A 14269-nucleotide genomic window follows, 5' to 3' on the forward strand; every position below is an offset into this window, starting at 1 on the left:
CCGTTGGTGGAGCATACGACTCTCCATGTCGGGGTCTTAAGTTCAAGGCCCATGTTGGGCTTAGAGCTTACCTAGGTGGGTAGGTTGGTAGGTAGATAAAATTTAAAATTGTTGAGGCTGAATTGTTTTGATTTATGTTTCAGTTTGATAAAATATTTAAATAAGAACTTTGGGGTTAGTCCACAAAACAACCTTTGCTTGGACCATGAATAGCTCGTCTACTAGGCAATGATAACTTGACCTATTTGCAAATGGAGTAGGGCCTGCATGTGGATTTATATATATGTAAGATAAATCTTTCCACTTTTATGCTTACTTTGTACAGCAAATTTAGAGAACACTTCATTGTTCATGTATTATAAGATTGCTTCTTCCCCCAAACCAAAACTACCATTTAATTTTAATAATTAGTAGTTACAGTTATAAATGCTTCCCATGTGATATATATTACTTTACATATACTATTCTTATAACAATTTCACGAGATATGTATTATTACCTGTATATTACAGATGAGGAAAATATATTAGCAAATTGCTTTTCTGTTCCTTAACCTTTTTAATTAATCTGTGCTGCCTCAAACTTGTTTTTTTCTCAAGTTTATAATTTAATTTATTTCAGTATTGACTGTTTAATTTGCTTTGTAGAGATCGAAAATTGTGCAATTTGGGATTAAAAGGCTACTATGTCAAAGGCAATGGCGACAATGCAGGTAATACAGTAGAAAACAATATGGCCCTTTTTTTGCTCAAAGTAATAGTGTATTGATTTTAAATATAATTTGTTATAATACTATATTAATTTGTTGGCATAAAATATAAATGACAACCAGTAATGATAGATAGTCCTTATTTTTTATTATAACGTGGTTCTAGAACCCCTGTCAAAGCAGATCTTTTCTTTTTCTGTAGCTAGCTCCTGTATGGACTTGAGGTAGCCTCTTTTGTTCTGTGTAGCATTCCTTCCTGAGTTGTTGCCATTAGATAAGAGCAAGCTGAAATTTGAAGCTTTGAAAAGTAGAGGACATAAGGTTTTTTTCAGCAAAATTTTATTGTGTTGGAAGAGAAACAGAGGCACATTAAAATTTTCAAGAGTTTATTTGAGCTTATATCTGTGCAACTTGGGCAGTACCAGCTCCCTAGATAGGAGCACCACTCCAGGACAGGAGTTAGGGGAGGGGTTTTTATAGAGAAGATGTAGAAGCAAAGCAAGGAAATTATTGATTGGCTCTGCCTTAAGCAATGACCTCATTTGGGGAAGCCTAGTTAACTGTTTGTGATTAGTTGTTCTTAACTGTTATTTTCTTAGATTTGAGTGCTTTGATTCTGGCTTAGGTGTTTGGTTTGCTTACATAGACAATGAAGGCCTTCAAGCCACCTCAGTCTAATGACCTCCTTGTTTAGATACTTTAACGGTTGTATAGATAAATTATTCAGGATAGATGCCAGATGAACATCCATAGTCTTCTGCTTGAAGTAAAGAGGCCACAATCTGGGTTAACTTTCCCAAATAACAAATAGAATTTGTTCTGTATTTTGAGTCTCACCTAGTTACATAAAAACCGTCTTGCTCTCTCTTAGACTTCCCTCAGTGACCCCATTTGTTTTTCCCACACAGATCTTTTTTGTTTCTCTAGATACAGGGAAAGCTAGCGTGAGTTCTAGGCTAAAGTCAGCACAAGTAAAGCGCATCATGTTACCCTTAAAAATCCCTTAACTCTCACAAGGATGGAACAAATCACTGTTTCTTCAGTTGATCACTCAATGAAGTGTTTGGTTTGTATTTCAGTGTAATGTACAAATGAGGTTTCTTTAGACACCAGGCTCCTACTGAACATAAAATATGCATACCATGAAAGGAACATAAAAGTTAGCTCATTTCTTTTTCCTATTTGCTCCCTCCTGAACTTTCATAAGTTCATTGAATGGAATGGTAAGTGGAGTCCACTTTATTATTTAGGTAGATATCTTTTTTCCGAATGTGTTTCAGTAGAATTTATACACAGAAGATTCCTCTTCTTTACAGTCTCCATTTTTGCTTTGTAAGATTAACTCTTCTGTTGTCTACGATCATTTAGCTGGAATGTAGCTCAGCCCTAATTGAGTATGCTAATGTATAAAGTGATATTTATCTCACATTTTAAATGGTTAATAGAGCATTTGAATGCCATTTATCCAATTAATGGTGTGATATACTTTTATATAAGCATATTAATATAAAGCTAAACTTGTTTTGTTACAATAAAACAGGTTTTCTGGGAGAATCAGGGAGCTTGAAAGGATCTTCCAGTTCAGAGGATTTCAGACTTTTAATAGCTTTCATTAAATCATTTCTCGCTCAGAGTCGCAGACTATAAATCCCAATTGTGATTGAAATATCCATGAAGGGCCTAAAGACATACCTTTCACCTCTCTTTTTACTAGCTCCTAAAATAAACTCCACAAATCATTTTAAATTCACTGATCTAGTTTAGTAATATTGCATATAAGGAGTGTCAATGTAAGTATTTTCCCTGTGGTTATTCTGCCATGTTCCCTCTTATATTCTCAATACTTTGCACAGTGCACCGCACAGAGGAGATGCTCAGTAAGTGTAAGTTGAATGGGCAGCTGGTGGCAGGCAGAGCCAGACCAGAAGTTGTCTCCTGATTCTTAATTGGCTATTTTTTACTGGTCTATATTACCCCTTAAAAATCATAACATTTGCATAACTCTGGGTCTCAGGTTCCTCTTTAAAATGAGGATGAGGGGCCCCTGGGTGGCTTAGTTGGTTGAGCATCCAGCTCTTGATTTTGGCTTGGGTCATGATCTCAGGGTCCTGGGATTGAGTCCTGTTTTGGGCTTTCTGCTCAGAGGGGAGTCAGCCTTTCTCCCTCTTCCTCTGCCCTTCATGTGGGCTTGTGTGTATACGTGTACGCTCTATCAAGTAAATAAACCTTTGAAAAAAACCTGCATCTACATTTTCTCTAAAATGAAGCTAACGAATGCTGTCTGTAGGAGACCAAGCTACAGAAGAGGAGGAAGGTGGCACTGCAGAGTCACATAACAGTAAAGGCTTAGGCCTAGATGAAAGTGAACTTGATTCTGAAGCTGAACTCATGAGAAGTATGGGACTACCACTTCAGTTTGGTGGGATATCTGCACATAAGAATTTTGAGGTAAGTTACTTATATTTCTTTTTCTTAGTTTTCTTTATAAGATACCACAAAGAATTTTTTTTATATTCATAAACTAGAGCATTCCATCTCTTTTTAAATGTACATATTTATAAATTAGTTAAAACTGCAAGTATGATACATTCATGTATGATTTTTCCTCCTCCTGGAAACATAAATAGTAAGATTAACTTGTTTGTATAACTAAAACCCAGGATGGGGGTTTGATGGTATATTATTTAATGTTTAAAATAGACTTGGATTCTCTTTCTCTTATAGTTTATGAGGTGCATTTTATATTCAAGTTATTTATCTTATGTAGGTGTCTATGAATACTAGAAATAAGGTTAAAATAAAAAAGAAAAAGAAAAAACATCAAAAGAAATACCTAGATGAAATTATGAGAGAATCTTGGAGACAAGTATATGAAGAAGATGACATTTTGGCTTCAGACGATCCATCTTCAGTTGAACAGTATGAGAGCACCAAAACATGTAAACTTCAAACCAAAAAAGACATTGAAACTGAAAATCTTCCTGTTGAAAATATATTATCTCCAAAGCCAGAAATCACAGAAAATTGGGAAAAGTATTGGAGTGAATATGGTGGAGGACTATTATGGCAAAGCTGGCAAGAAAAACATTCAGATCAGATACTATGTTCTGAACCTTGGAACATTCCTGATACAAAGGAGGAATGGGAACAACATTATAGTCAACTTTATTGGTATTATTTGGAACAGTTTCAGTATTGGGAAGCTCAGGGTTGGACTTTTGATCCCTCACAGACCTGTGAACCAGATACTTGTGGGTCTAAAATAGAAGTTGACAATGAGAAAGATGAGAATTGCATGAAAGCGGACTTAATATCTTCTCCATCTCCATCTGTTACAATTGATAGTGAAAGCTCTAGTTCAAGTGATAAAGAGCATAATGAAATCCTTGGTGGAATTAGAAATATAAGTTTGAATTCAGAGGAAGTGGAACAGAGCCAGTTAGATTCTTCAGTAAGTTGTGATGGACGTTCGTGGCTAAGTGAAGTCAGCAGCAGCAGAGAATGCCCTACTTCTGGCCAGAGTGAACCATGTAATGGAGGAACCAAGGACAGCAGCTTGTCTGGGAACAGAAGCACGAACCAACCAGCTCAGGGTAAGGTTGGCCAAGATTTATTCTACTAAATAACAGTTGGGAAAATTAACCTACTGATCAAAATAATTAACACCTATCCTTTATGGTAGGGTTACACAATGCTAACTACAATTTATAGTATCATATGATTTAATCCGTATATCACAAGTTGTTTATTACCTTTTCATGTAAATAAAAAGAATATTTGTTTAGAGTTCTCAAAAGTATCGTTCCTTCCACTTGTACCTAGGTGGCCAGTGAGTTAAAACTTGGAACTCCCTTGAGAAATTTAATAGAGTGAGTGTGGAATTTCCAAGTTTCTGTAGAGCAAATGAATTTATAGGAGGCATATTAGAGAATGGTTCAGAGTACACAGTGGACATCAGACAAATCTGATTGTAAGTCATACTGGAATTTATTTCAGAACAAATGAAGTCTTGCTCTGTAGGGAATCTCAACAGGGCATGATATTTATAACTGGAAGGGTTGACTTCAGGATAAGGAACTTGGTTAACTCTAGCCTAAGTGATTTAAAACAAAACAAAACCTATCATGCAAACTAGTGTCCAAAGAACTAAAGAAAGCCAGTGAGAGGTGTTTTAAGAAAAGTCAGAGGTTGGTAAGAATGCTCTTCCTGGGAAGGAGAATTCTAACTGATGGCACCAGGAAAATGAGAGAGGAGAAAATTTTTATAACTTCTGAATTTCCAGAAGGCCACTAAGATGTCTTCTTGGCATCCTTGATGTTTGGTGCTAAAAAAGTCTGGTCTATAATATAGGACTTTCTTCTCTGCCTCTTCATACCCTATGTGAAGTAAAAGGTTTTGGCATTTTATTTAACAATTGGATTTGCTTTGCTCCTCAGATTGCTGCATCTAGCTGAGAGTTTCCTTTAGAGAGTTACTAAAGGGCTCTACCTCTTTTTTAATTTCTTTTTTCTCTGTGCTCTTCTGATGGAACCTGCTTAGGTATTCTCATTCCTTTCTACTTTGGTGTTATTTTCATATTTTTGTAAATAATGTGATTATTTTACATTGGTCTTTTGATACTCTTCTATACCTTCCTGATTACTTTCTATGCTGATTTTGACCATAAAACCTGAAATATATTTACTGGCCAATGTATTTTCCCTTGTCTTACTCCTTCATGTTATTCCTTTGAGCATCCTCCCTTATCTTCCTATTTTTCCCTTTGTCAAACATAGTAAAAACCTCGTAGTCTGTGCCATCTGTTGCCTGTTTCCTAACTTATATGTATAGATTGTCCATTTCTTTAATTAGTCCCAAGGGTGAGTGCCATCGGGATGAATCTGAGAATTCTGAGTTTTAATTTGTTTCAGATCCTGCCTTGAGATCAAAACACAAGGTAAAGAGGCGCCTGGGTGGCTCAGTAGGTTAAGTGTCTGCCTTCGGCTGAGTTCATGATCCCAAGGTGCTAGGATCAAGTCCTGAATTGGGCTCCCTCCTCAGCGGAAAGTCTGTTTCTCCCTCTCCCTCTGCCCTTCCCCCCACTCATGCTCTCTCGGTCTCTCTTGCTGTCAGATAAATAATATCTCTCAGATAAATAAATAATATCTCAAATAAATTTACTCAAATAAATAATATCTCAAATAAATATATCTCAATATCTCAAAGAAATATATCTCAAATAAATAAATATCTCAAATAAATATATCTCAAATAATATCTCAAAGAAATATATCTCAAAGAAATATATCTCAAATAATATCTCAAATAAATAATATCTCTCAAATAAATAAAATCTTTAAAACACACACACACAGGTATATATTGCATTTCTTTGTATGTTTTCTACTGTTTGTGGTTGGGTGTTCTCCTGAAATAGTCTGCTCCTACACAATCAAAGCCTCTCACTGTCTACACTGCAGACAGTTCTCCATTTCCAGTCCCACCCACTCGCCTTGTGCCAGTCTGAAGAAAGACAGACAGGTGCCTCAGTTGGAGCTACCACAAGTTAAAAATATTCTTTCTAAATGGTGGAGCTTACCTTGCTATTACTTTTAATTTAAGAGCTATACTAGAGATAACTAAATGTATTTGCTTATTAATAAGGAGAAATCATTTTTAATCAATGTATTCTGTCTTCAGAGTGATTTAAGTTAAAATTCCATCAAAATGTGGAGTGCCTGAGTGGCTCACTCAGTTAAGCATCTGACTCTTGATTTCGGCTCAGATCATAATCTCAGGGTCATGAGATAGAGCCCCATGTCAGACTCTGCTCAGCAGAGTCTGCTTCAGATTCTTTCTCTCCCTCAAATTAATTAACTAAATTTCCATCAAAATGTGGTAACTGTTCAGCTATCACAGAGGTAACTGCGGATTACTTTGTGTAGATTTGGACAGCTATGAGGAAAAAGGAGTTTTAGTTTGCTTTTTAAGTAGTTAAATTTAAAACTTTTAAGTAGTTAAACTTTAAACTTTTAAACTTTAATAGATAGACATAGCTATAGGTTTTTATGCTCGGACTCTGAGTGTAGATACACAAAATAGGTAGATGGGGTCTGTCACTGTGCCTGATGTGCATATACAGTTCATTGCAGGAAAGTAACAAAAATATTTTGATGGCCTTTACAAAAGGCAGAAGAGTTGTTAAGCTAAAGGGGAAATCCACTGCAATATCTCTGCCTCTTTAGATTCACAGGACTCTTCAGAAGCAAACACAATCAAAGAAAGACCACATCCCAACAGTACTGATGGAGATGAGAGTGGAGAAGATCCACCTGAACGTAAGCCAAGCAAACTCAAGAGGAGGCAAGTTACATATTACCTCTTTGTCCACGGTGTGGTAGCATAAACATTTGTGTCTTGAGGGAGTGGCTCTAAATGCTTGTTATACTGCAGTACTGTTAATCCTGTGAGGAGAAAGAGACAAGACATTCTAGCAAGACGCTGCATCTTTGAACACCCAGCAAATCCCAACTCTTAATTCTGCCACAGTTTCTTGTTTCTAAAATGGAACTGCTGCTTTTTTTATGAGCTCATTGGGAAGACAAAAACTAGCATATAATATATCTGACAGTAGCTATCAATGAATAACAGCTTTTAACTAATAGATAAGTTGATATGGTTTCTTTCAAGGAAGTTCTATTAAGTGCTATGCCCAGAGTTACATAGTAAAACAATGGCAGCTCCAAGTCTAACACCCAGACCAACTCTTCTGGAAGCAGTGCTAGTATACTGTTGATATGTAAAATTAAACAAGTAGCAAGTAATATAGGTAGGATATGGTTAAATGCTAATTCCTTAAAATACAAGGAAAGGATGGACATTGCAGAACTCAGATGTTAGCTAGTAACATTTTATTTCTTTGACAGGATATGAAGTGTTCCACATAAGACTTATGTTCCATACAGCTTCTAAAAAAATATATAAGCTTTGGAGGTTCAATAACTTAGTATATTCATAAAAGCATGCCTCCATTGTGTTCCTTCTACCTGATACACAGTGCTGGTTAATTCCTCCTTTAGTTCTGGAGGCAGAGACTAGGTTACATTTCTGGAACCTAGTAGGTCCACCGTAAATGTTCAGTGACCTTAACTTAATTTGTAAGAATTATTTCTCACCATTTTCTCTTTCTTGGTACTGTCACCAGGTAGTAGGGATCACTAGAAGGCATCCCTAATAGATCGATGATGATCATGTGTTACTTATTATCACTTGTATCACAACCGTATTCTTCTTGATATATATATGGGGTTTTTTTTTGTAATTTTTTAGTTGCTTTGATACTTCTCAAATGTTTCTGTCTTCATTTTTAAGGAAAACTAAAAATAGCACTTTAGGAGATTAGTTAAAGGCTGCAGTTTTTACAGGTGTTTTTCCAAAGGCAAATGGAGGGGTCTGTATTAGTGCCATGTTCAAGAACAGAGATAATTGGGAATTGAGTACTTATTGCTGTGTTCCAAACACTGCTGGGTACTTTATCATATTTGGAAAATCTGATTAAACTACTCTTTCCTGTCTTCCTGGATTTGGGAGCTGTGGTTGACTGTTGCAATAGGAAAGTATGTGTAGGTTGACTATACGTATCTTTCGATATTTGCCTGCACTGATAGGCTCTGGATGCAATGGCTGATCACTGTTTACCTTTTGTTTATTTGTTTAGCCACGAACTGGACATTGATGAAAACCCAGATTCAGACTTTGATGACAATGGTTCCCTTCTAGGATTCAAGCATGGCTCAGGACAAAAGTAATTATATATAAATATAACAGAAATACTGTTGTCTTCCTGAAATCGTTAACACTTCAGATATCTTCAAGTTCTCTGATATTCAAATAGCTAATGATGGTTATAGATTTAATAGAATTTGAGATATTACAGTTAAAACACTAACCTTTCATAGAAAGATTACTGCACATTTGATACACTGACATGTGTTATTAACTCAATTGTACTTCGTAGCAGTCTAATATCATTATTACAATTTCATGGATAAAGCAGCTGCAGCCCACAGAGGTGTGACTTGGTCAGGATCACATCGAGGATTCAGGCCAATCTCTTTTCTAAGCATGGTTCCCTTTTTCACCTTGCATCGCACATGTCTACCTTTGTATATGTAAAGCGAGCATGTCATGAAAAGTTCAAATCTGCAGGAGCCTTTTTTCTTTTTTATTTTTAAAACTCAAAACAGAAGTAATAAAGAGTTACTTAGCCTCAGGCTAAGTAGGATCCTGGAAGTCAGTTTCTGGTCCAGCATTTCTTGTAAGCTTTAATTTTGAGGTCATCTAGAGGAGATCAATCAAACTTTGCACTAACCAGTTCATCCTAATAGTCTCATGCTAATTTAGTGATTTACACTGCTAACTGGAATATTCGTATCCCCTCTCTTGGACTCTGCTATACCTGCTGTCCAAGCACCTGAAAAACAAAGGTAATTAGAATTATTTTTGTTTGGTTTGACGAGTGATGCTTATCCATTATAGGAGAAAAAAACAAAAACACCTTCTAGTCTTTCAAATCATTCCTCAGAGGTAGACAGTGTTTGGCATATGTCCTTCCTAATTTACTTGTGTGTTTTTATGCTTATGTACATATAAACAGGTTATTCCCTTTTTATAAAACACAAAAATAAAATCATATTATACATCTTCTGCAGCTTGCTTTTTTTTCCCTCAACAATGTACCATGAACATCCTGACTTATCAGTACATGCACATTTATCTAGTCCTTGTGTTGTTTAATTGACCACCCTGTATGTACTTCTAGGTTGTTCTAAGATCTAGGCATATGCCCTTGAGGTTCCCCACAAGGTTTTACATTTACCAATATCTCATTCCTACTTACTGCTGAATAATGTTCACTGTATGGATATATCACAGTTTTAACCATTCATCTATGCAAGGACATTTGGACTGTGTGGTATTTTGCTATTACAAATAAAACTGCTATGAACATTTATATACATAAAGTATAAGTTTTCTCTGGGATTAAATGCCCAAGCATTTAAATCTGAGATTTATAAGAAATCTGAAACTGAAGAAAATACAAGAAAACTAAATTATATATAAGAAAACTGAAGGGTCTATTGCATATAGCATGAAGACTGAACTGAGTAGTTAAGGCACACTAAAGACCTACCATTTATGTCAGCTTGCACCAGTGATTTAAACCAAAATTAAGGTCTTTGATGTTTCTAAGGGGTGAGACTTATTTTGTTAGTTGTGAAATTTTAACTGATAACCTATGTATTATGAAGTCAGCAAGAAAAGGACATAGATCTCAAAATTAACTTATAAATTGAATCCAAATTAGTTCAGAAATACATGCTCATAATTATAATACTATGAATATACTTTAAACTATCAGTTATCTCTCCCTTATGGTACTTGAAGGCAGTTGCAGCTCACATAAGCATTTAAAACTAAAGATCCTAAAGATTAGTAATATAAAATATTTTCCCAATATTGCCATGTTTAAATTTCTGGCAGAATTTATTTCTACCCACATATAATTTTATTGAGAAATTACTTGGGTGGCTCTTGCTAGTATACATTTGTAGAGATTTATTCTGTTACCTGGGATTTAATTTTTTTCTACTTAGGATTCCCAATTCTGCTTAAAAATGATAAAATCAGGGTGCTTGGGTGGCAAAGTTGATTGAAGGTCCAGCTCTTGGTTTCAGCGCAAATCATGATCTCAGGGTCGTGGGGCAGGACTCCATGTTCAGCATGGAGCCTGCTAAAGTCTCTCCCTCTCCCTCTCTCCCTTCCCACTGTGTGCGCGTGCTCTGTCTATAAAATAAATAAATCTTTAAAAAAAAAAAGCGGGCGCCTGGGTGGCTCAGTTGGTTAAGCGACTGCCGTCAGCTCAGGTCATGATCCTGGAGTCCCTGGATCAGGTCCTGCATCGGGCTCCCTGCTCAGCAGGGAGTCTGCTTCGCCCTCTGAACCTCCTCCCTGTAATGTGCTCTCTCTCTTTCAAATAGATAAATAAAATCTTTTAAAAAAAATTTTTTTTAATTTAAAAAAAAGAAGCATAAAATAGACTTTTTATAGAGAAGTTTATAATATGGCTAGAAGATAACACCTGAGATTTAACACTCAACTGTTCAGGAGTTTATAAGTGCTAAATTGTATATTACACTTTAAGTTTCTAATAGTCTGTGGGACTGTGGAAGAGGTACTTAAATGAGGCTCGATACGGTCAAAGAAGTCTTTGTAGCACATCTATATGATTTAGGACTAGAAAAATTCAGATGCTTAGATTAGCAGATATTCTCTAATTATTTTGATAATAGGGGTTTGCTTCTTTGGTAAGCTCAGATTAATTTAGGTTAAAAAAATAGTGACCACTTTTAAAATAATTCATATCAACAATAGCCAAACTATGGAGAGAGCCCAAATGTCCATCGACTGATGAATGGATAAAGAATATGTGGTACATATATACAATGGGATATTACTCATCCATCCAAAAGAATGAAATCTTGCCATTTGCCATGACGTGAATGGAGCTAAGGGTGTATTACGCTAAGCAAAATAAGTCAGCCAAAGAAAGACAAATACCATATGACTTCACTCATATGTGGAATTTAAGAAACAAAACAGATGAACATATGGGAAGATGAAGAATAAAAAAGAAACAAACCATAAGAGGCTCTTAATGATAGAGAACAAACAGGGTTGATGGAGAGAGGTGGGTAGGGAATGGACAAGATAGGTGATAGGTATTAAGGAGGGCATCTGTGATGAGCACTGGGGGTTGTATGTAAGTGATGAATCACTGAATTCTACTCCTGAAACCAATATTGCACTGTATGTTAACTAACTAGAATTTAAATAAAAATTTAAAAGATAAAATAAATAAACAAATGTACCCAAATATGTATTAAAGCACTTTGGTATCATCTCACCATGAGAAAAGATTATATTTCCCTAATGTGCAGTAGGGTTATATTTTTCTGCTATTTCTTTATTAATTTTAACATCTGCCTTCTGTTACATATAAGGTATGTGGATATCCCCAAATGGTGTTTCACATTTACTTGGAAATTAGCATATAACCAAGACCTTAAACTCCTCTATATTCGAACTTTATTTCCTAATTGTTATAATTTAGAAAAATAAAATTAAAATGGTGGCTGCTAGTAGAAAAATAGTGAAAATTGTCAGTTTTATTCTCTTTTCATATAAGAAAACAAACTCATAGAACTTAAGGTTTGAGTCAACTTCCTTTGGTTTGGTCACAGATACGGAGGAATTTCAAATTTCAGTCATCGGCGGGTCAGATACCTACAGAAGAATGTGAAGTATAAGTCAAAGTTCCTGGACATGAGAAGACAAATAAATATGAAAAACAAACACATTTTCTTTACTGAAGAGTCAGAAAAGACGTTCAAAAAAAGCAAAACTTTGACTAAGGTATATATAAATTTTGTTCTTTATTTATAGATAAAATTTCATTTTGTAAGCTTGACTCCCTAAATTTTTTTTCAAGTGGAAATCCTGTTTCTCCCAGAGATAAGGGTACCTAAAATTCTCTTCTCCTTGCTTACTAAAGGCATATATCATGTGAACCAAATTTGAAATAGAGTAAGTTGGTAGTAATACAAAAAGGGGATGTTTTGAAAGCTAGTATCAGTGTCTGGGAAGATAAATGGATAAAATTGCTTCGTATACATGGTAACAGAATTTCTCATCTGCCTCAGGCTAAGTAGGATCCTGAAAGCCAATTTCTGGTCCAGCATTTATTGTAAACTTCAATTTTGAGGTCATCTAGAGGTGATCAGTCAAACATTGTACTAACCAGTTCATCCTAATAGTCTCATGCTAGTTTAGTGATTTACACTGCTAACTGGAATATTCATGTCCGCTCTCTCGGACTCTGCTATACCTGCTGTCCAAGCACCTGAAAAACAAAGATAATTAGAATTAATTTTGCTTGGTTTGATGAGTGATGCTTATCCGTTATAGGAGAAAAAAAACAAAAATACCTTCTAGTGAGCGAAACCTTTGTATCAATTACCTCTCCAGCAGCTCCTTCAGTCAACAAAACAAAATCTCAGACCCCGTGATGACTTTGTTTTACCCTTAGGGACATTATCCTTCCCAACTTCAGCATTCTTCCAAAACATGCTATAGATTTATAGCTGGCTTTATTTTTGTTATATTTCGGATTGGTTGGTTGCTGGTGATACTTTAATATTTTAGTGGCCCTAGTTATATCTGGAACACATTTCCCAATATCAGACCAATCAGTCTTATAGAACTTTTTACATGTTGGATGTGATAGTCCCCATACATCCATCTGTAGACAAACAGCAGAAACATAACTGCTAAGTATTGCCAAGGAGAAAAGAAGTATGGCTGTTGTGTCATTAGATATCTGACTGATGTATAGGTACAGTCCCTTTGAAGATTCTGGGTTGTTGTCTATGTTCATCTTTGAATTTCCTAACTCATAGGAAGGTCACGAAGATCTGTTATGAAGAATATTCTTGTTACAGAAGTTTGCAAGGAAGTACATATCTGCTAACACCTTGTTAACGTTTCTAAGAAACCCAGTTTTTAGGAATCATTTTACTGGCCTACTGCCCCATTAAAGGGTAGCTTGCATTCTAAGATAGCACTCTTTTTCTTACAGATAGATGGGCACTAGATCTTTTTAGAGTTTATCTTTGATGCTGAGTACAGTTAAACATAGCCTGGGCCATTGAAGAAAGGTCTGTATAATTTGAAAAGCTAATAATAATGACTCAATAATTAGTAGGTACATTTGTAATGGTAATATCACATTGTATGGTTATATTGTTAGAAGCCTTTTATGGAAAGCTACTGGGACAGTTCAGCTTTATCCTCTTAGTGTTAATTGATTATAGGAAGTTCATTGTCATGTGTTTAATCTAATACTTTCTTCATTTTAAAGAAATTTTTAATAAGATCATGATATGTCCAGATACAAAAGTGTAGTTAGAATTACTTATGTATAATTAGCTTGTATGATATAGTATATTTATTAGAGCTAATAATTACAACAGCTTCTCAGTGAAATCCAAATGGTAAAACGGGTGGGAATATCCTATGTAATTTGGCATTCATTCATGCTTGTGACGACTTAAAATTTCAGGTAGAAAAATTCCTAAAATGGATTAATGAACCAATGGAAGAGGAAGCACAACAGGAGTCAGTTTCTCATGACAATGTGCAAGACACCTGCACAAGCAGTGATTCAGAGGAACAAGAAATGTCTGTTAAAAGTGATGACCCACTGGAGACAAGTAATCCAGAGCCTGAAAAGTGTCATGCCATGTCTTCAGCTGATGAACTTGAAACAGAAAAAAATGAAGGAGACAGCACAGTAGTAGCTATTACAGATAAGGAAGTTGGTGTTACTCAGATTACACCAGATTCTCTTCAGGTAGAAACTGAAGGTAAGACTAAGTATGCTTCAACTTGCAGATGAGTTTAGATAATGTGCTTCCCTAGTTTTCACTTATGAATCATCTATACCTAAGGATTCACTGCTGT

At 35.5% G+C, this 14269-nt stretch overlaps 1 protein-coding gene across 2 annotated transcripts in view; it reads left to right on the forward strand.

Moving 5' to 3' along the window:
- TGS1 (trimethylguanosine synthase 1) overlaps nucleotides 1-14269 on the forward strand; it is a 44018-nt gene that overhangs the window by 4642 nt on the left and 25107 nt on the right. For both annotated transcript variants that reach the window (XM_027598458.2, XM_035727011.1), the window contains exons 2-8: nucleotides 648-712; nucleotides 2997-3157; nucleotides 3477-4302; nucleotides 6934-7051; nucleotides 8406-8492; nucleotides 11992-12163; nucleotides 13869-14172. In XM_027598458.2, the coding sequence (XP_027454259.2) occupies nucleotides 648-712; nucleotides 2997-3157; nucleotides 3477-4302; nucleotides 6934-7051; nucleotides 8406-8492; nucleotides 11992-12163; nucleotides 13869-14172 (1733 nt within the window). The remainder of the gene's footprint in view (nucleotides 1-647; nucleotides 713-2996; nucleotides 3158-3476; nucleotides 4303-6933; nucleotides 7052-8405; nucleotides 8493-11991; nucleotides 12164-13868; nucleotides 14173-14269) is intronic.

This window comes from Zalophus californianus, chromosome 4 (assembly GCF_009762305.2).
Source record: "Zalophus californianus isolate mZalCal1 chromosome 4, mZalCal1.pri.v2, whole genome shotgun sequence".
NCBI lineage: Eukaryota > Metazoa > Chordata > Mammalia > Carnivora > Otariidae > Zalophus > Zalophus californianus.